Here is a 21,265-nt window from a genome sequence, read left to right as displayed (position 1 = left end):
TCCTTACAAGATGTCAAGGGTTAAACCAAGATAGGAACAAGCATCAAGGAGTGGGTGTCAGAACAGCGGAACCAGCACACAACTCTGCCTCTGCCCCAAAGTCTGGTTTAATGTACATTCTCTTGCTGTGTCTTTCATGTCACTCTCTTTGAAAGAAAGAAGAGCTGTCATTTTCTGGAACTAGGAATCTGGTTTGCTTATCTTCATTTGTAGAGCAGATGCTGAAACAAAATAACATTTCTTCCCAGGGTTTCTCATTTATGTATCTGTCAGAAGGTTTTGTACATCTCAAAATAAAGAACTGTCAGGAAGTAGCTCAGTGAGACAAGGACACTGCTGTATATCTGGATAAACAGTGTGGTGGGTGTACCCTAAACAATATAGAGCTTGAATTAGTTTTTCTTTTGAGAAAGAGGCTCAAATTCTTCTGAATTTAGGTCTTTATGTGAAATAAACTGTGAATGTGATTTAAAATCTAAGGTTCTCTTTTCAAAATTTCAGTTTTATTGGAAGTTGCTTAAAATCAGTTTCCTGCTGACTGACACTCTTTAGGAAGGCTTTACAACTGGATGATGTAGCTTTAACTCAGATTGGTAGAACAGCATGGAAGGAATAAGGTAATAGTTAACCCAAGCAGAACAATTCTTTCACTGCCTGCCCCTACCCACCCAAACACCAGTTACATAACAAAATGTGAATACTGAGTAACACTGCTGTAGTCACTTCCAGCTGTAACCCCAGGAAAAACAGTCTGAGGTCCTAGGGAAGTCACATATCAAAATAGAAAGTGGCTGTGAAAGTCACCAAGAGATTATTAGGAAGCCAGCAAATTCAAATTATAATATTAGCACTGTGACTAGTCAGATGTAAATTATAAGTTTTGTAAAAAATCTATGCTTTATTCAGTATTAATGTCCTGGAATTGATGACCTTTATGGAAGCTGCATGTGTAAGAAAGAACATTAGCAACTGGACTGTCAAAATATTGTACTCAGAAATTGACTGTTATAGAAATCCTTGTCTTTCTCTCTTAAAACTGAAGACAGTAGTATCTGACAAGCTGGATTCTGTGTCGCCACTGACTTTATCAATGTGAGGTGCTTTGCTCCACGCTTGATTTTTGAAGTACCAAGGAAAGCCTAGTCCTGGGAGCCAGGAGTGTTCGCTTTGCTTTACAGACAAGGGAGGGCTGTTACTAGCTCAAGATCAGCATCAGGTTGTGCTGCTCATGGCCCCTGGAAGTGAGACAGGTCTGTCTTGAGACTGAAGTGCCAAAAACACTCTTCCTGCATACCTGGGAAAGGAGAGGAATCTGGACCTCTTGCTGCTGCGACTTTCTGAACGCAGAAGTCCAGTGTGAAATGTGTTTCCTTGCAAAGGAACTAAATAAAAAAAATCAGTTATTCTATTCAGGTAGAGATAGGAATTATTTTTATAATTTCTTCGCAGTGTTTCCCTTACATTGTTTCTGTTGGAGTTTTCATATTTGCTGTTCCTAGTATTTGTTAGTATTATTGTTATCACTAGATATGTTTGTAGTATTGTCAATAGTAAAAGTTCTACCTGCATTCTTCAAGGAACAATCTTGTACCTTACCCTGTTTAGTCCAGAAAAGTAGCCAGAAAACATTTCATAAGATTTTTTGGGATATATGGAGATGCAGAACATTAAAGGAAAGGCAGAAATCAGAAGTGTATGTGCACGTTTGTGAACTTCGAACAAATTTGGGGTTGTTCTGTGTAACTGGAGTAAATAACTGATAGTTTAAATTGATAAGTATTAGAAATGTTGACTAATAGTTGCCCCCAGAGGTATTTACCTCTGCTGCTTGCAAAATGTATTAGTAATTTCCTCTTGATGACGTTTTCGCATGTTGTACTTGGGCATGGATTTTGAAATTAATTTGTCTTTTACTCCTTCTGGAAGGAGATACAGAATTCATAAAGAGAAGGGCATGGTATGAAAAAATCCTTGCATGGCAATTGAGAAAGGAAAAAAGGAAAATAACTGCTTGTTCTTACTGGATAAATCTTGATTTATGTGAGCATATCTTGGATGACCATCATGTCTGTTACCTAGTGTAAGAACTGTGATGAAAACACATGCATAACAATATTTCTCCTCCTATTGTGACTGCAGCCACATAAAGAATATCTTGGTTGTATTAAATATATTTCATTTCTCCTCCCATGTATCCAAATTTTCTGAGCCAGTTCTACATTTATTAATACTTAGTGAGTTCTAGTGAAAAAAGTAAAATAAACAAAGAAGTAATAAATTGACTGGGGAATCTGATTGCATGATGTCACTGAGCACAGCATAGTTTAAGGTCAGAACACCCTGTACTTGTGTCTGTGATGAAGGACACTGTGCCCTTCACCTGCCCAGCTGGCACAAGCATAACTTTCAGCTTTACACTATTTCTGGAGGTAAACCTAAAACTGAACATAGTAACTTAAACATCCTTATTCAAGAATGCCTTATACCAAGCTGGTGTTCTGATGCACTGATGATGGTTTGCATTGCTTCCCCAACATTTAAACTTAGCTTGAGGAATTTTCACAGATACTTTGGGGGTTTTATTGATTTTAAAAATTAATTTCCTAATTATTAATTTACTTAATAAATTAATCCATTAATTTTTATAGGCTTGTGGTTTTAGTCCTAGGAGAAACTATCTGACACACAGTTTTGTATTTTGCTGTGGTCTTTGGATTAAGACTTTCTCTTTTGTAGAATTTTGCTGTGAAGATACAGGAGAAAATTAATTTCCTATGTCTGTTTATGGATAAAAATACGAAAAATCACGTGCCTGTTTTTAATACTAATTCTATATGAAAATAGTCCTTTGCCTTCACTACTGTAAATAACATAATAATATTCATTCTTTAACAACAAATGAGTATATTATGAATTATGTATTGTGTGTGTCAGTACGTAACCTTGAGTAGTAACCTTTGTCAGAAGTGTGTAATTAGTGGCTTTGGAAAGGAAATACTTGTAGGATTTACTTGGTTGGTTTGGTTTGCATACAGATTCTCAAAGGATTAATTGAGATGTTGATTCTAGGGATATGATTCAACCTGGTAACAGTGAGAATTATGCCTGTAGGTGTGAGTTTAAGCTGATACTGTAGCAGCAGTTACTTAAAAGTTTGCAGTTAATTGTTGGATTGTTGGCTATTGATCTGTAGAATGTTGGTGTTCAAGGATGGATGCTAATAGTTTTACTTTTATTGTATGCTGGGGAAACTAATCTGCTTTCAGTCAATTAAAAGAAAAAGCCTTACTGAATTATTTGTGCATCTTTATGCCCTAGCTGCTGGATTGGACTCTTGAAGATTTCACTGTTTTTAAAGTATCTCTTGGCTCATCCCCACACTTTTACTACTTCATTGATAGCATTTGAGGACTTTTGGCACACATTTTCTTTGGGATTTTTGGGGGGTTTGGATTGGCTAGTTGATTGGTTTGTTTTCCCCCAGTCTGATAACATCTATTAAAAAATAAGGAAAACATTAAAAATTGAAAGTGTCCTGTTTCAGTCCCTCAGTGGTGGCTGTTGTGCTTTTGGGGCAGTTGCCAGGTGTTCAGCTGGCTGGAGGCTTGTGCTGCTCACAAAGAAGTTGGCAGAGACTGGCTGTACCTTTAGAAATGGTTGCCTCTGACAAAATTTATTACTGTAAAGAAGGAAGGTGTTCTCGGACAGATTTTGGAGTCATGGAGAAAAGGAAGGGGCGGTATTGGGTACCCCAACGCTATTTACTGCTTGCAGAAATAATTGTAGTTATGTATTTCTTGGTGTAGGGATGGGCATACATTCAGGAATAAAAAAGCTATTTAGCTAATTTTCAGCTTGTATTTACAAACTGTAATGGGGGGGTAGCTCTGCCTGCTGCAGGCTGTGTCTCCAGTTCATGAATTCCTGGCACCCATCTGTGTGTCATACAGCTGCACTAGACCTTGGTACAAAGAGAGCTGTGTCAGCTTTGGCCAGCTTCTGCCTGACATTATCCCAGCTATCCAGTGAAATATTATTCAGCCTTGAATTCACCCATGTGATGAATATTCATTTCACAGGTAATTATTGTCATCCTTGAACAGCTCCACTCACACAGACCAAACTTCTCACGCAACCCATCATTGCTGTCACTGTTTTGGCAGCATGGAGCTTATGATTCCTCATGCTTTAATAATGCTCCATCATCTGTGCTATCAGATTTGGGTCAAATGACCATCATAAGGGTTAGAAAACTCTTCATTTATGCAATGCTTTAGGAAAAAAAAGAGAGGTACCTACCACTTATCTTTGCATGTGCTTCCCTAAATCCCTGACCTGAGCTAACAGCACAGTGGCCACCAAGAAGGCACTTGTTTGCTGTAACTTGGTGTTCCAGTTTAGATACCCAATGTGATCAATTGAGTGTTCAGACAATATATTTCAGGATTTTTAAGTTTTTCTACAAGATTGTAGTTACTAAAAGAAATCTCAGTCCTTAAACTGGATGTAGTAATGGCCTAACCAATTGTCAATTGAGTGGAATAATGTTGCTAGCAAGTATCTATATTTCAGTTTAATTTTACGATCTTTTTGGAAGAATTATGTGCATAAAACACATTTTAATGGCTAATAGGTCCTATTAAAGGATAAAAAACATACATAAATACTGTTTTCTTTCTAGTCTCTAAGTAAATATTATTACTGTTGTTATTGTTATAATTTAAATGAATAAAAGTGCTAAATAGCTACAATTATAGTGGTAAGAGATCAGTAAGTGTCTGAACTGGTTAGAGTTCAGCAGCAGATTGTTTGCAAATGAGGCATTTCCAAACTTGATGTCTTTGACAACATTCAGAACAATTTTACAATGTTTGTATCATTATTTTTTAAAATTGGCCTCAAAACTTGTTTAGCAAATGTGTCCATTGTAATTTCTCAAGCTAGTCTAAGCAAGAAGACAACTGTATTAAACAGGAAAATACTGACTTGTGACATTTTCTGGCCAGTATCTCTTCAGTTAGTCAGTAGCAGAGCATCTGACAGGTTGCTTCTCACTCAGTGTTTAGTTGTCTGTTCCAGCATTTGTCCACTGATTCCTCATTTTGAATTGAAGAAAAGCAGGGACATGTGGGAAGGGGACAGCTGTGGGGTGTACATACTCTTCTGAATGTGTATGTTGTTGACAAAATAGTTGAAGACTATCGTGTTCAAACCCACTGAGTTCAAGTCCATCCTCCCTTCCTCCTCCCTCCGCTGGGAGTGCCAGCGCTGAACATGCGTGCTCCTAATTCAGTGCTCAGTTCATGTGCTCTCTGGAATAGGACTCAGGCTGGTTTCTCAGAGCTCTATCTGATTAGTCAAGTCAGCGAGGATCTTGCTGTGTTTTTAAAGATCCCTTGTTTAATCTCCTGCAACCAAATGTGTTGGGGGTTTTTCACTGACAGCCACTTCTGGATGTGCTGCTTTCATCCTTTGCCAGTTGTCCTGATCAGCTGTGCTGTTTATTTCCCATTTGCTCTGTCACTGCTGTGTCTAATATTGGACACAGCACGAGATGGTGCAGCTCAGGAAATGGTGAAGCAGCTGGTAGGGAAATGAGACAATACTAAATGGAAAAATTGTGAAAAAAGGCAAAATCCACATGTGACTTGTACACTCCGTGGGGAACTGGATTTTGTAAAGACTCTGCATATTTGAATGAAACAATTTAATAGGAAAAAACAATGGAAAAGGATTTTAAGGTCTGGTTAACACATAGTGCTATCTGCTAGAATAAACTTTTTTACATAGGTTCCTTTTTTCTTGATCTGAAAAAAAAAAAAAAAAGCTTGCATAACTGGATATTAGCCTGGGGGGGTTTCTGATATCTTTTTTCCTTGTAAAATAGTTAATCTGAAAGAAAAATAGACACTTAATTCTGTGGACTGTCTCTAAGTACCTCTAAAATGCAGTGTTTATTACAAAGAGAATATGCTGCATGTGTTAAAACTGTGAAGTTTATAGTTACATGTTTTAAGTCTTTTCGTTCTGGGTTTTTTTTCCCCCCTCCTTAATATAGTGAGTGCATGTGTGAGCTGGACTTTTCAGCGGAGGAAACAGTTGCTGCTGCAGTCCTTCCAGAACAGCCAACAGTACAGCTAAACTGTGTTTTCACAGAATAAAACTGAAATAATTCAGACACTGAACACTCCTATACCATTCCTGTTCTTAGATCTCCAGCATGATTGAGAATTGCTCAGGTGAGGGTGGGGCCCTCTTCCTCTCAAACCACCTGTCCCCTTGGCATGCCTTAAAGTATATGAAGTTCCTCTAAACCAAATGTATATATTGTGCTTTTCCCTGATCATCTGTGGCCTTAGTGTTTGAATTCTGCACAGATTCTTTTAGCAGTACATATAAATGTCGTTGAACATGGTTTAATACACAGTTGCTCTCATTTTTGTTTGAATCTGGTGTTTTCTCTGGAGTCTCTGTTTTCAGTGCTTTCTCCCTTATGTGCCCCTTTTCTGATCATGGCTTAATTACATTTTAAGTGCCTTCTGTGTTACTGTCTCCACTGCCTCAATTACTTCACCTCCAACTGTGTGAATATTTTAATAACGAGGCACGAAGTATTTCTGGCAATACAGAGTGTGAGCTCTGCTTATCAGCCCATGGCAAGCTTTCCTTCAGGGCATGACAGAGTTTACAGAGGCACTGTAGGTTAATATGTTAGTGCCATTTGGGTTTGATTTATTTTCTTTGGGTTAGTCTCAGCTGCAGTGCAGGCTCTTAACTTTGACTCTTCCTGAGCATCGTTGATTGAGCACCTTTGCAGAACCAAGAATTATGGAGAGCTCACAGGCTCACAGCTGTAGCACCCAAGGTATGTTAGCTATGAAGAAAGACACCAGTGTGCAGCTTCTGTTCCACAAATAAATGACTGGAAGGCAGATGCTGGAAAACTTTAGAAGCAGATTTTATGGACAGTGTAATACTGTAGGCAGTTCTTCCTTGGCTTTCAATCTGTTAAGATACAAATTATTTCATTTTCTGATTTCCTTTTTCAGGATTTATCTAACAAAGTTGGTAACAACTTCGAGCTCTCTCATGTTAGGTAGTCAGCCTCCCAGCTGTTTTTCTACACATTTGCAATATATTTGTATCTATTTATATGAAGATGAAGGGGATTTGGTTTTAGTTGTAGATACCCAGCACTACCTCTGATTAGCGTTAGAAAGAGTAGGTGCCTGCCTGCTAATTGTCAGCATCGAGGAATCAGAGAAAACTATTTCAGTGTCAGTCAGTGACTTGTCATTTCCCATATCAATTATATGGCTGTGTCTTTGTGACAGATTAAAGCATGGTGGTTAAATCTCAGGCTGGAGGTTTCAAAGTCAGAGGCTAGAATAGCTGCTAAAATGAATGCCACAGGTCTAAAGGAGTGATTTAGTATTTTAAAACAATTACAGCTCTCATTAAGAAAGGGCAGGGAAACTAAAGAAGGCTAGAGCTGTAAAAACTGCAGTTAAGTGCTCCTAGTGATACTGGAGTCATTTCATCATGTTGTGGCTGTGTTCCCAAAGTTGGGCTAAGTTTTGATGCCAGATTATGGGATCTCACACTTGTTTAAACTTCATGACAATGTACAGAAGTCTTTTGAATTTGATACTTAAAGCCCTTTGGTGTAGCACTGGAATGATGGTGGCACTTCCCTCTTTGGGTGCTCTATATCAAATCTTGAGATGGAAAATCTTGCAGATACCATATTATATGCTTGAGAACTTTATTATGCTGACAAAAATGTATCAAATTTTCATCTTGGTAGTCATGATATGCATTTTAGGATAGCATATGTTTTAAGATGTATTTATTTAACTCAATTGATAATGATGTTGTGTGATGTCATAGTGATGCAACATTACCCCCAAATTATTTTCTGGGGATGCACCACTGGAATGGTGCCACCACTTTCAGCTGAATTTATTTGATGCATTTTGGTGATATAAGCCCCAACAATTTTGTGGTTTGCAGTTGCAGATACAGAATGTAGTAGTCTTTATAACAAACATAATTGCCTTTAGAAATACAGTGTAGAACAACAAATGTCAGGGAATACCAGAAAATCTAATAAAGATCTTGTAAAAAAATTAGTTAAACAGTTGAAAAAAGTTATTGTGATTGTACATGTAAAAATACCATATGCAAACCCAAAGATTTTCATTCAATTGTTCTAATATTAACCTGCAGCAGAGCTGACCTTTTGGTTTGAACTGCTGTTATTAAAATTTCTTTGCTAAACCGAACACTTGAGGACAGGAGAAAGCAGAAGTGGTCAGAATTATGTGAAGGCAGTTAACTCTCCCATCTCTTGATCAGATGGAACATTTGATGACAAAACCCTCAAGAGATCTGGGGGGAAGAGGGGCTGTTTGACTGACAAGCTGTGTCCCCAGTCGGCTGATCAAATGGAACAGACATGCCAAGTTGTCTTCCATGTGTTCTCACTGATGTCAGATTGACAGCAGGATGTAATTGGATGTGAATGGAAGTGCTGAGGAGCTTGTGCACATGCTCATGCTTTCTCTTTCGTCTTCCAAGATTAATCTGAAGGGTGAATTTGTTTGTCTGAATGTTTCTTAGCAGTTAAATTTAAATTAAAAAATACACTGCTTTCATAGTAGATGTCAATTTATTAAATTCATGCCCCCACATGTAAATTTTTGCATAATCTAGAAAAAAAAAGGAAAAAGAAGTGCACATACCTGCACCCTTAATCAAACATAAGTCAGAATCAAACTGTTTAGTTGCCCCAAGTTTCATTACGGGGCGTCTTGCAGTCTGATTTCAGTATTTTTTCTAGTGGAAAAACATTAAAAAGCCGTTAGTAAATTTATGGGGAAAATGGAATATTTCAACAGTGAAAAATTGATTCATGGATTGGATTTTCAAAATCACAAAACAAAGCTAGATTTTTGATTTTATTTTTGGGGCATAACCCAGTGTCTTTTGAAAGCCTCACCTAAGAGATAGTTTTAAAATGCTTCATAGTCTGGTAGTCTGGCCAGCAGTCATTGCCCCCAGGGCAGGGTGCTGCTCCTGTTCTACTTGCTTCTGGGATGGCAGCAGCTACTGCTTCTTGTGCTCTTGTGCACAAATGCTGTTCCCTGCTTCCCATTCCCGCTACACAAGGTGTTGCTGGTGTCAGGCATCTCTTCCTTTAAGGGATTTTGCCTCTACGTGCTTAGACCTCTTGGTTATACCTTCTCCCTTGCAAATACTTTTTCCTAATTTTCAGCATTTTTAACAGTTAATTGGAATGTGAAGAAATGGGACTTGGTCAGTGCAGTCATGCTGAAGCCTTTTGGTCCCTTGTGCTGAATTGACTCATTCACTGATCACTCACTGAAACTGGCACAAGGGGATCAAAACCTCCTTCTTCTACTCCAGCCTGGCTCCGTTTGCTCTCTGCCTTCCATTCATGTCACTTCAAAGGAAGATGGCTAGCAGTACCCTTGATACTCTCTTAAGCTACTTTAAAATTATATTAGAGCTTTGTAGTTGCTGGTGAAAGTTAAGGTGAGGAGCTGAGCTACTCTGATGATTCTTTTTGAGCTTTGTCTGTGATCTGAGTGCCTCAGGTCTGCTGAATGTCTCAACGGTAAAGGAGAAGATTTCTGGTAAATCAATGTTGATAGCAGCTCTCTAAAAGTCTTTCCACTATTACAAAGTTATGCACTTCCCAGATGCTTACTCTGAGACAGTCACAATGACCTAAAGCCTAAGTGCTACCCTGGCCCACTGGCTGCATAGAATTAACTGCTGGATTTACAGCCCTGAAAATTAAAATTCAGTTTAGACTTCTGGATTTTTGCATGCGTAGCCTTCTAAAACTGTATCAGTGAAATTTATAAAGATACCTGCTTTGCACATCTTTTATTTTAAAAAGATTTTGGTGCTCATGTATCTAAAGTTACTGGTTTGACTGCAATTTTAAAAACTAAGAAATTTCAGTATTTTGAGATATAAACTGTGTATTTTAAATGTATTTTATAAACCCGAATCAAAACTGTTGATAGACATAATTTTCTTATATTTGTCTCTTTCTTGTTTTAGGAAGTGTTACCTGTCATGCTTAGGTGTCACAGACTTCTAAAACTGAGGTTTGAATGAAAGGGATTTTGTTTTAATTTTAACTGCTTTCAGAAATTATTACCAGAAAAGCATGGCAGAGTTGAATTCAAGTTTGTAGGGACAGAGCAACAATCTGAGGGTAATTTCACTTTGAAGAATGTTGGTACTCTGCACTCTGTTTTGTCAGCCTTTGTGTCCAAAGTGCTATACAGACTTGAAAACGAGATAGAATCACAACATCAGCTTTGCCTGTTGAGGATTGTGAGTGCTGGACTGGACTAGAGGTAGCAGTAAAGTACCCACCTCCTTCACATGCTGCTTAATCTTGAGGAAGACTATTTGTTCATGTGAAACTCTTTCAAAAGGAAAAGTTAGTTAATCTGCTTGACATAGTTTGATTCATAGTTCTAGTGCCCTTCATGAAAGTCTTAGTTATGGCTAGGTTTAATTTTGAAAATTTAATCACAAGAAGACGGGATTCATTATCTATTGCTTCCCTCAAACACAAATGGAAATGACAAAACTTGTAATAGAAAAATTATTTTAAAGCCAAGGAGCTTTTAAAATACTTGAAAGAAAACTGGACTCAATGATCTTGAAGGTCTCTTCCAGCCTAGTTATTCTATTGTTGTTGTTGAATTCTGGTGTTGGAATGTTTTTCTCTTATGATAGAGCTTTTAGAAACAGAAAATATTTTTTCTTTAAAATCCTTAACTTTTTAACAGATTTTTGCATATGGAGAATTAAATTATAAGTGAATCTATTGTAAGACAAGCTTTTCCAGACTCTAGTTCATCTGTAATACTAAAAGAATTCAATTTATCGTCACAAATGATATTGAGGTTCTTTCTCATCTGTGATAATTGTATTTTTACCCTCTTGTCTTTAGTAGGGTAGAGTTAGTGTGGTCATTATTTGAGAATAAGCTGGTTTCCTTTATCTGAAATTTAGGTTAAATGCTAATTCCTGGTATTTGCTATGGTTTTATAACTTTAAAATTCATTAAAGAAGAGATATTTATGAGTACCTGCAGTAGAAATTTCTATTTAACAGAATCCTGTGAATGGAAGTATTTTACCTCATAAAGCCACATTATGGAGTAGTAAAGGCCGTAGCCAGTAATAATTCAGATGTATTTGAATTTCAAGGATTAAATTTCTAACCAATACTGTACGGAGAGTGTTGCTTCCTAAATTAAAATGAGACCTGCTGCATCCACGCTGTAGCTCCAAAGATGCCTCCTCTGGCATCTTGTTAGTTGAGAAACTCTTGAAAAACAAAATCTCTAACATTAAAAATTTCAAGTGATCTCCAATAGAATATGCTGCTTTTGGGGACAAACAAAGTTCATCTATGTCCCCATAGGGTCAAGATGATTTCTGTGCAAAAATTCCATATTTATGTTGATTTCAACAGTAGTAAAAATAAAAATTAATATCTGAGGACTCCAGGAGAATAATTTAAGAGATTCAGTCTACTTCTGTGCTCTTTCTTTAAAACTTGTAGAATTAGTCTGAAGAAGATACTAGGAAGATATTTGGCATGAGTGGAAACCTCATCCTCTGGTACTCTAGGGAAGTACCCGAAGAATAAAGACTTTTTCTTTGTAGGTTTCACAAGCCAAAGAGTTTCCTGAAAGGGCAGCCTCCTTTCCTAATCCCTTAGCTGCCTAACCTGCAAATTTCACTCCTTATTGTTGTAACAAACTCTGATTCCTCCTTTATTCCTCCTTTAATTGTTATTACTGATATTTTTGAACTTTCTATCATCTCTGCTGGTAACTGAAGGTTAATGTAAGAAAGTGAGCTCCATAAATAAGAGAATGCAAGGAAAAGTTGAAATACAGCAAAATAAAATGTGCAATACAATGCACTTGCTATAGATGTATAAAAATTCAAATGGTGTATTTTATATGGTTATTTATGTGCAATATGTATATCAGTTTTTATTTACTAAAATATATGCACCTGAGAAATGGTTCCAGACTGTAGCAATAATGCAATTAGTGATAAACATGAGATTTCTAAAACAAATTAATATTCAGTGTAATGTGGTTTTGAAAATTAATTGATTTTTGGCTGCTTCTTCAATGACCTTTGTATGGACAGTTACTGGAGCTTAATGTCTTTGAATTGTATTGTTCTAGAAAAGATGTGGTATGCTTTCAACATGGAAACAAGTAAGATCTTTGACTAAACAAAAAGCATATACACAAAAGCATTAAAAAAATGTATGTAGCAGGTTGTGTTTCATGAATGCCTTTATAAAGCAGCTTAAGATCTCTGCACATTTAATTCTCAAGTCCAGCAACCAGCCAGTAAACCACAGTCCTCAGGTGAAAAATGAGAAATTTTAAGGGCTGTTGAACACATGAAATTTAGCAAAGTGCTCAATAGCCCTCAAAATTTCTCATTTAGGAGAATGCATATATATTGCTTCCAAAAATGAAGGCAAACTTCAGGTTTGTTTTTTTTTTTTTTTATTTACATTTCTTCCTCACTCCTTCCCTCCCTCCCAATGTCTGTGAGTCTCTTATACCATGAGTAGCTGCTCTGCCATTCTGCTTGTTTAGTAGCACATAAAATACACTGCAGATTAAAGCACTGGAGTAAGTTCAGTGTGAAAAAATATACACCAAGTTGTGGTGTAACACTAAAATTCCAACCCATAAACAAAAGTGCATTTTTGGGATATTTTTCCCTTGCATTCCCAATATATTCCCTCAGATATAAGCTATAAACATGACACTTTTCAGGTTAATGTGTGTTATTTGCCTTTCTGGAGTTCCTTCCTTGTTCTCTTCCCCAGACTCTGATATTTCCAGTGTTCTCAAAAACCCTCCAGTCTGAAAGAAGACACCAGGCCAGATACAGATCATGGATTTGAAATTCCAGCACTCATATTTTCTCCTTGACTTTGAGCTATTTAGTCTCTTTTAAAATTTTATATTTGCAGAAAGAGCAATTTGTATTTTTTCATCCAGAGAATTGATTTTGTGTGTGTTTGAGCACAGTGCATCCTCAGAAGAACCAACTCATACCAAGAATCAAGAATAAAATTAATTTGTGAATCAGTGATGTTTAAAGACTTTTAAAATCAATAAATTGCAATTGCTTAATTATATGGTGGAGTTCATAAAAGGCACCTAATTGCAAGATGTCAAACTATTCGAGTTTATAAATAAATTATATTTTTCTGTAAGCTCTTTCTCTAGTTGATCACATAGGTCAATTAAGTAATTTAAATGATTATTTATAATTTTGTTATTTATACAAAATAATAATTTCTTAAGTGAATAGGAAAACTGGAAAGGAAGGTTCTTCATGCCCATCACTATTTTTACACTCATTTTATATTTCTTCTATCTTCTTTGTTTTTGGGTTATTTTTTCTCTGTTCTGAATATTTATTTATGGAAATAAATACTTATTTATATTCCTGGTTAGTTGGTAGAAATTAGCAAAATTCTTGGAAAATGGCAACATTGAGGAGATTCCACAAGTCCTGCAAGTCCAAGTTTGCAGAATTTATGGGCTGGAGAGAAGGGCCTCCATGGTCTTTCACTAGGGTTTTTTTTTTGTTTTTTTTTTGTTTTTTTTTTTAACCTGTGCCAGAAAAACTAAGAGTTGCAGAAAGAGTAGCTGGCACAGAATTACTCCTGACCATACAGTGGACAAAGAAATAGTCCTGATGATGCACTGGGATAAGTGTTTTGTATCTTCATGATAATCCTAACTATAGGTTTTTAACTGTAATGCTGGCTAAATTGATGGCATAATAAAAAAGCCCTTCATGAGTTGCCTGGAGTTTTCAGTAGCTCTGTTAGTGAGCAAAACTGGAGCTGTGCTAGAACTGCCAGGTCAGCTGCCCAGCTCTCATATCAACCTTAAATAGCAGAGGCACCACTGTCCAACTTCTCTTTAACTGCTTATCTCTGAGGAATTTTATTTTTCTTAAAATAAAAAATTGTATTTAGATGTAGAAAGAAAGGGGTTAATTAAAATGCTGATTTAATTTTTTTTTAAAAAAGCCTTCTTTCCTTTTCTTAGACATTAGATTTCTTATATTTCTTCATGCATTACTTTTTGTAAAACTAAATTAGTATCAATGTGAGATAAAGTACTTGTTTTTTTAATGATTGTGTTACAGTTGGCACCATGAGGGTCAAGAGTTAAAAAAATCCTCTCATCATCTTCATAACTGCCAGTTTTTTTCTCTCTCTGTTCATGCAAAAACTTGAATTTTGTATTAATGTTCTCTCATTTCTCTTGTGACTATGTCTTTGTGGTATACTGAATCTATCATAAATCTACTTGAACTTTATCTCCTTGTGGAAATATGTAGTATTTTAGGTAAAAAGGTTAGCTATGCAGACTTAACAGCAGCCACTTCTGCCATTGTAAAAGCTTTTCAGAGAATGCATCCAGTGGGAGTTAAAATCCTGAAAAGGCTTGTATACTTAAGAAATAGACTATTAAGGCAATAGATTGTGTCAAACTTGAGTTGAACATGAGTTATAATATAAAAATTCTCTTGCCACAAAAAAATAAAAAAATAAAAAAGGAATTAACATATAGACTGAAGGGTAAATTCTGTCCTTCTTAAAAATGTGTAACCTAATTAGCATTTTGTGGGATTTCTGGGATGAATTTTCCCCTTGGCATATGCAAATACAAACAGGAAGAACATGGGCCCCAGGCTGCTAATGGCAGACATCTGCCTGAAGGGACAGCCATGTAAAAAAAAATGCCTGCATCCTTGCACCCTGAGGACCTGTCATCAGCTGAGGTGATTCTTCAAGTTATGGGAAGATTTTTAATTATGGGGAAGTTCCTCACATGGTGAAAATAAGCAAAGATCTATTTTGACGGGGAAGAAGGATCAGATGATGTTTCTTGAAATCACACCTTGAAATTGTAAGGTGGACAGAGTTTAAATGCCAAATATTCCCTATGCAACTGCTTCCAAATGTATTGGAATAGTATTCTCTTAGCCATCTCCACCTAACCTTGGAGTCAGCCTCAGTGCATTTATGAGAGACTTGGAGGACAGGGCTCCTGAAGGCACATCTCACCTTCTCGAGGATAGGGCTGAGATCACATCCTCCTCCTGTGAAGAAGAGGGAAAGATCAGAGTAGTGATGGAGCCCTTGGGATGATCCCCACATGTGTCCAAAAGGAGCAGGAGCAGTGGTGACTGGTGCTGCTGGGATGGGACACCCAGTGCAGCAGCTCCAGGCAAGACAAGGTGACCTTCTGTGACTCCTGTAGGAAAGTGAGGCTGTGGCCACGCTTTTCTGTTTGCTGCCCACCTTCTTCCCTTGCCCTCCACAAATGAGGTTTCTGTTCCCTGAGCTCAAAGCCAAGACTACAGCCAAGACCTTCAGGAATTTTTGGATGGCCAAAGAAAGATATATAGAGACAGATGACTTACAATTTCCTCAGGCAGTTCAATTTATATTTTGGCATTTGGTTTGTAGGTTTTGGTTGATACTTTCAAGAAAATACTAGGGCTTTTTTTAATTTCAGAAAGAGTGCTTAAAATCAGAATCATTCCTCTCACTAGCTGGTAGGTGGATTAGTTTGGCAAATTAAAGCTTTAGTTAGGATGACTAGTAGAAGAGAGTATTTGTCCTCAGTCTTGATCAATGACTCTAGTGTTTCTTTTCTAGAAACTGAAATACTGTATTCATATTTGATATTGTATTTAGTCTCTCAAGATGGCATCCCAGGTCTGATGTTCAGTTAGGGAGTGAAGTTCTATAATCCTTATTTAATTAGAACTCCCTGTCACAGTCCCTGTGAGTTGTATTTGTAATTGGATTCTCACAAGTGAGAATATGCAGAGGCTACCTCAAAGGAAGTTGCAGTTTGTTGATGTGTGTTACTTACCTGTAGTTCTTCGAGATTGTTTCCTCTGCATATTCACATTATGGGTCCTGTCCACCTTCTGTTTGTCCTTGGATTTCTACTGCCCAGCAGCTGCAGTGTTCAGTAAGAATAACTTGTAGCACTGTACAACTCTCAAATCTCAGATGGTTTGGTGTCATGAGATGGCCCTTGTACAGTCCTAGTAGTTACTGCTCTTCTAGGAAGTTCCAGTAGGCCACCAGCACTGGAGAACCTAAACCCACTGGTGTGAATATGCAAGGACAGCACTCTCAAAGAGCAAGCCAATGGTAAGTATCCTTCTTTGTCTTCCATGATAAACCAAATATTTTAAATATCATTTTGTAAAATCCATATTGGCAAATTTGCTACACTTCCCCTAGGATGAAAACATACTGAGTTTAATTTAGAGCTGCTGCCTTCCTGGCAAAACGTGAGAAAGTATCTGTGTTTGCAGATGCTCACTTCCGTTGTAAATTGATGTGCAACTATCAGTGTGTGGGTGTGTACGTTTGAGCTATAATACATATTTCTATCAGATAAAAAGGCACAATTACAGTGCAGCACTATATATTTTACTGTATGTTCTTCTAGTTGTATTGTACTTAGAGTAGATTAGATAGCAGAGTAAGTCACTAACCAAAAAAAGTCTTCTCATAGTGTGAACAGTGTTAATTCTCAAAACAGATTTCCCAAAAGAAAAGCAAAGTTATGTTGCTTTTCACTGCTACATTTTTTTCTGAACTTTTGTTTTTTCCAGACGTGGAATTCTGCGAGACTCCCCATATCCTGTGCTCTGGCTATCAAACTGACTTACATGGGGTAGCTGAGCACAGCTACCCGCTGGAGGTGGGCTCGGATGTGGACACGGAAACAGAAGGTGGCGCATCCCCGGACGTCGCCCTGAGGATGTGGATGAGGGGGATCAAATCGGAACACAGCTCCTGCTTGTCAAGCCGGGCAAACTCAGCATTGTCCCTCACTGACACTGACCATGAAAGGAAGTCTGATGGGGAGAATGGTAATAAAGAAATGCATCTAATGTACTCAGTAGTAATTTTTTCAAAACTTTCTTTTTCTGCTTCTCTTATTTTCCTTTTTTCTTTCATTTTTCTGTTTTGATTCGTTTCTTTTTTTCCCCTTCATTCCTAGATCCCTGTATTGTATATAAGGTGTATTTATAATTTAGAAAATAAGACAAAAAAATGAAACAGTGATTTTGTTAAGACATCGTTTCTCTAGAGACAAATTAACTTTCCCACATTCTTCATTTTTATGTCATAAGACATTTAACATTTTAATTTGGTGGCCTATGAATTAGGTTCTAAAGTAAATCTATATATGTGCATTTATATCACATTTTGCATACAGTTGTTCCTGTGGCATCTGGGCATAGCTTTAAGGCTCTTCAGCCAGGTGACTTGAAAAAGACAACCTGGAGTCCTAAATTCTCTATTTACCTGTAATCTTACGCTACAACTGAAGACATGCCTTTATCAGTAGGACAGACTGAACAGGTCTTTGTTGTATCTCAGTTCTGTATTTCTCTGCATATGGAGAGTGGGCTTGTGGGCATGGATTTGTTTTTTGTGTACGTGTGTTTTCTAAATATTCATTCTCATTCAGGATTTTTGTATATGTTTGCTCTTCTTACAATTTAGTGTGTCACAGAAGGGAAAAACGTCTATTCAATAAATAACGTGGGGAATTAATATTTTTTAATCTCTGCATTAAAATTGATTAAAAGCTACTCTGTTTCCTTACAAAGTATAGTAAGTAAACAAATTTATCATGCTTAAGATCAACAAGCTTAGCTGATATTTTAATTTCTGTGTTTATTAGCTGCATGTTATGGCAGGTCTAGATGTCATTAAATATTGACACTTTGTTGTTGACAATGACATATTTTAGTGCCTCTGTAGTCATAAGGTTAATATTACTGAAAGAGGTTTCAGTTATAGATGGCATTTCTGTATTTACATGTTTGAATTTATCAAAGATGAAGCTCATAATTATATAATTTCACCTGGACGTCTCCCAATACCAACAATAATGTCCAATATAGGTTCAAAGACATTACATTATCTACTTGAGGTTAAAAAATAGATATTAGTGTATAGCTTGTTTCTAATTAAATATTCCTTTGAGAATTAAGCATCCTGTGCTATCACATTTTATTGTGTTGCTGGAATCCCATTTCCACTGTGCAATGGCTGCCTGTCTTCCAGCTTCCTGCTTCTGTGGGATCCATCCTCTGTAAAGTGTTTGTTGCACAGGGAAGTTTTGTTTCGGCTTGAGGGACGCTGCATGTTTGTGTTTTCCTAAGACATTGGGTTATAGATGGTGGCTGAAGGAATTGAATCTGGTCTGCCTGGCATTGGTCACCCCTTAGCTCTGGAAGTGGTTGAAAGGGAATGCTGCATGGAAGGAATGTGCATACTTGTGCCATTTAGACTAAGAAATACATATTTCTCTTGTAAGCTGCTGGGAAGCAGAAGTATTGAAAGCAAATTAAGCACATAACAGAGTTCTGTATTTCAGTCTGGAGTGCAGTGATGCAGCTGGGTGTTGATGATATTTTGCTTAGTCGTACATGTACCACTAAATAAGTAATCTTCTGTAGATGAAAATTACTATAAATAGTGCATCTTCATCATCTTGCACAGATGTTGCAAGAACCATGGGTTAAGTGTTGTTAAGATAGGGACACATATTCATTGTGCTTCCCCACCAAAGAATGGTTTCTTCTAAAGGTTTGTCTCTGAGAATGTTTTTAATCAATTTAAACTGCTGTAGATAGTCTTTTTGCATGTGGCTTTAATATTTCATTTCTTGTAAGCCTTATAACAGTTTTTAAATCAGAGATTCATGCTTGAGGTGCTTGAATACCAATTTTAACTAAATAGATGGGAGAGGAAAGCAAGGGCAAGACCAAGTTGGAAGAGTGAGAAACAGAGCACAAGTTCACTTGAACTGTTTTGATGTCTCCAAGCAGGGCCAACTAAACAGTGCTTCCTGTGGTGTTGAATCATTATAATAATTGCAGTCTTGAAAGCTAATGTCTGCATAAATTTGAACACCACAGTTCAAGCTATATTTGTTTATATTATTTGTTATTTCACAGGTAAGTTCATAGCCAGGATTCCTACTCCAGAGGGCAGTGCGTTTTTCATCTGGGTAGGCACTCAGCAACAGAGCACTCTCTGAATACAGAAGTTCATAAATCTCTATTTGAATTATGTCATAGATGGCACATCTTCCTGTTTCTTTGCAGTCCTTTGTGCCAGGGGCTTTATCAGAGAGACACAAATGCTGCATTTCTCCATGTCAGTTTCTGCCATGGAAATGTGGGGTTTTTGCACCCACCAGTAACTACTCTGGTGTGAAATGGGAGAGTGCATAAGATGTGTTGCTGGAAGTACATGAAATATTAGTTTCCATGATACTTTCTGATTGCTGTAAAATATTTAGCAATTCTGGATTTCAAGGGATTGACAAAATGGTGTGTTGATGCAGCTATTTGGAGCTGAAGTAAAATTAATGAGAAAGGTAGAGTTGTTGCATGATTTGAGAAAACGTTGTTGTCCATATTTTAAAAGGGTCAGTAGGGTTTTGGGTTTGGGTTAATTTTTTTTTCTTCCTCTATGAGCACAGTTTTGCTACAAATGCAGAATAGGTCTTTTTGTGGTAACACTGGAACAATTAATGGTGTGTGCACTCCAGTAGATGTGCTTTCATGGCATTGATTGGAAGCTAATATACTTTGAAAAATTTTCTTCTTTTTTAGCTACTTCTTGACATTCTCCTGTTCATTCTGAGATCTAGATTGAAGTTCCCTGGCACAGCATATATACTTCTCTATTTATTCTGGGTAGCCCAGTTTGAGAATATGAGGACTGTTTTCCTTCATAGACACACCACCTCTGTGGTAATCACTGTTAAAACACACTCGTTGTTTTGGCAGCATTGAACAGATTGTATGAAACCAGCATTCCCATTTAGTGTTGTCAAGTTAATGGCAACTAATAATAGCCTATTAGTGCACAGACTGCCTTCAGCTTTGCCTGAGGGTAAGCAAAACATACATTGACTGCACAAAATGAATGACCAGTTTCTTGGGGATCATTGCTTATCTCTGGTATAGTATAAATAGCTCAATTTAAACAGTGTTACTCAGCAGTCAGTATGTGAATGTAAATTTCAGACAGCAACACCACAGAATAACCATATCTGAAATAGTTCCTTTATTCCATTGAAGACTGCACTTACCCTCAGTTCCCTTGTACAGTGGTGTCTGTCACTGCAGCATGTTAGAACATCAAGTTCAGTGCTTGCTTTCATCTGCCAGATTACTGAGCTGGCAAATATATTTATTTCTTTGTTTATTTTTCTGGGGTATGTGGTCAAGAAGAATATACAAACCTGATCTGCAGAAAGGGTAAACTCCAGGTATATCCCGAAAATTTCATATCTTGACACAGATCTGCCTCCCACCCTAGGTAGTGTACTAAAGAGCAGCCCACAGTTCATTTTGTGTCTATATAACCTCCCTCATTGTAGTTCCTTCAGTTCTTATGTTTTCCTTTACAGGATGTCTATGCAGCTGTGACGTGAGCAATTTGACCTCAAGTGTATTTATGCCATGCCATAATCTGTTTTTGAGCCACATTTGGCACATCTGCACAGCCATCAACTATTTTACTTTTAGCTGCTACAATTCAGCTGAGAGCTAGTACGGAACTTCAGCCATTCCTGCAATAACACAATTTTTGACCTTTTTTATTTTGTCATATTGCTTTGACATGGTTTTAAGTCTGACTTGTTTGGCTCATTCCTGACATCTACATGTTTTTATGCAATTAGTTACTCTTTCTCTACGCCACAGTGACAACCAGTAGGAGATTACAGGATTCCCAGTGCTGGAGTGTACTGTGAAATGCAGTCTTGTCTTTGATCCAGATTCCTGCTCAATTTCTTTGGCTGAATTATTTTATGACAACTGGGTATTAGCTGTCGTTCACAATGACTTCTTTGAGATTCGTAGGCAAGAAATTAGGGTGTTAGTACAGGCTGAAATAGCACTGGTCATGCAATGTAACATTAGATCGCTTGTGAGATCTGGTCAGGGGACATTTTTTAATAACATACTTGTCTTTTCAAAAACAAAGCAAAAAGGGGAAAAATACAGTTGTGGAAAAATAATTTTTTTCCTTTTTGCCCACCCACATAAATTGTTGGAAAATTCTTTCTTAATGTTAGTGTATG

At 37.2% G+C, this 21,265-nt stretch overlaps 1 protein-coding gene and 1 long non-coding RNA gene across 6 annotated transcripts in view; one reads left to right on the top strand and one right to left on the bottom strand.

The window, feature by feature from the left end:
- The window catches only part of TENM1 (teneurin transmembrane protein 1), a 313,366-nt gene that overhangs the window by 82,986 nt on the left and 209,115 nt on the right, over nt 1–21,265 (top strand). For 4 of the 5 annotated variants that reach the window (XM_015626359.2, XM_015626361.2, XM_015626360.2 and 1 more), the window contains exon 3: nt 16,761–17,021. The exons of the other annotated variant lie outside the window; for it this stretch is intronic. In XM_015626359.2, the coding sequence (XP_015481845.1) occupies nt 16,761–17,021 (261 nt within the window). The remainder of the gene's footprint in view (nt 1–16,760; nt 17,022–21,265) is intronic. 5 annotated transcript variants of the gene reach the window in all.
- The window catches only part of LOC107203858, an 86,732-nt gene that overhangs the window by 60,550 nt on the left and 4,917 nt on the right, over nt 1–21,265 (bottom strand). The gene's annotated exons all lie outside the window — the stretch shown is intronic.

This window comes from Parus major, chromosome 4A, assembly GCF_001522545.3.
Source record: "Parus major isolate Abel chromosome 4A, Parus_major1.1, whole genome shotgun sequence".
NCBI classification, from domain to species: Eukaryota; Metazoa; Chordata; class Aves; order Passeriformes; family Paridae; genus Parus; species Parus major.
This window is presented reverse-complemented; position numbering and strand designations above follow the sequence as displayed.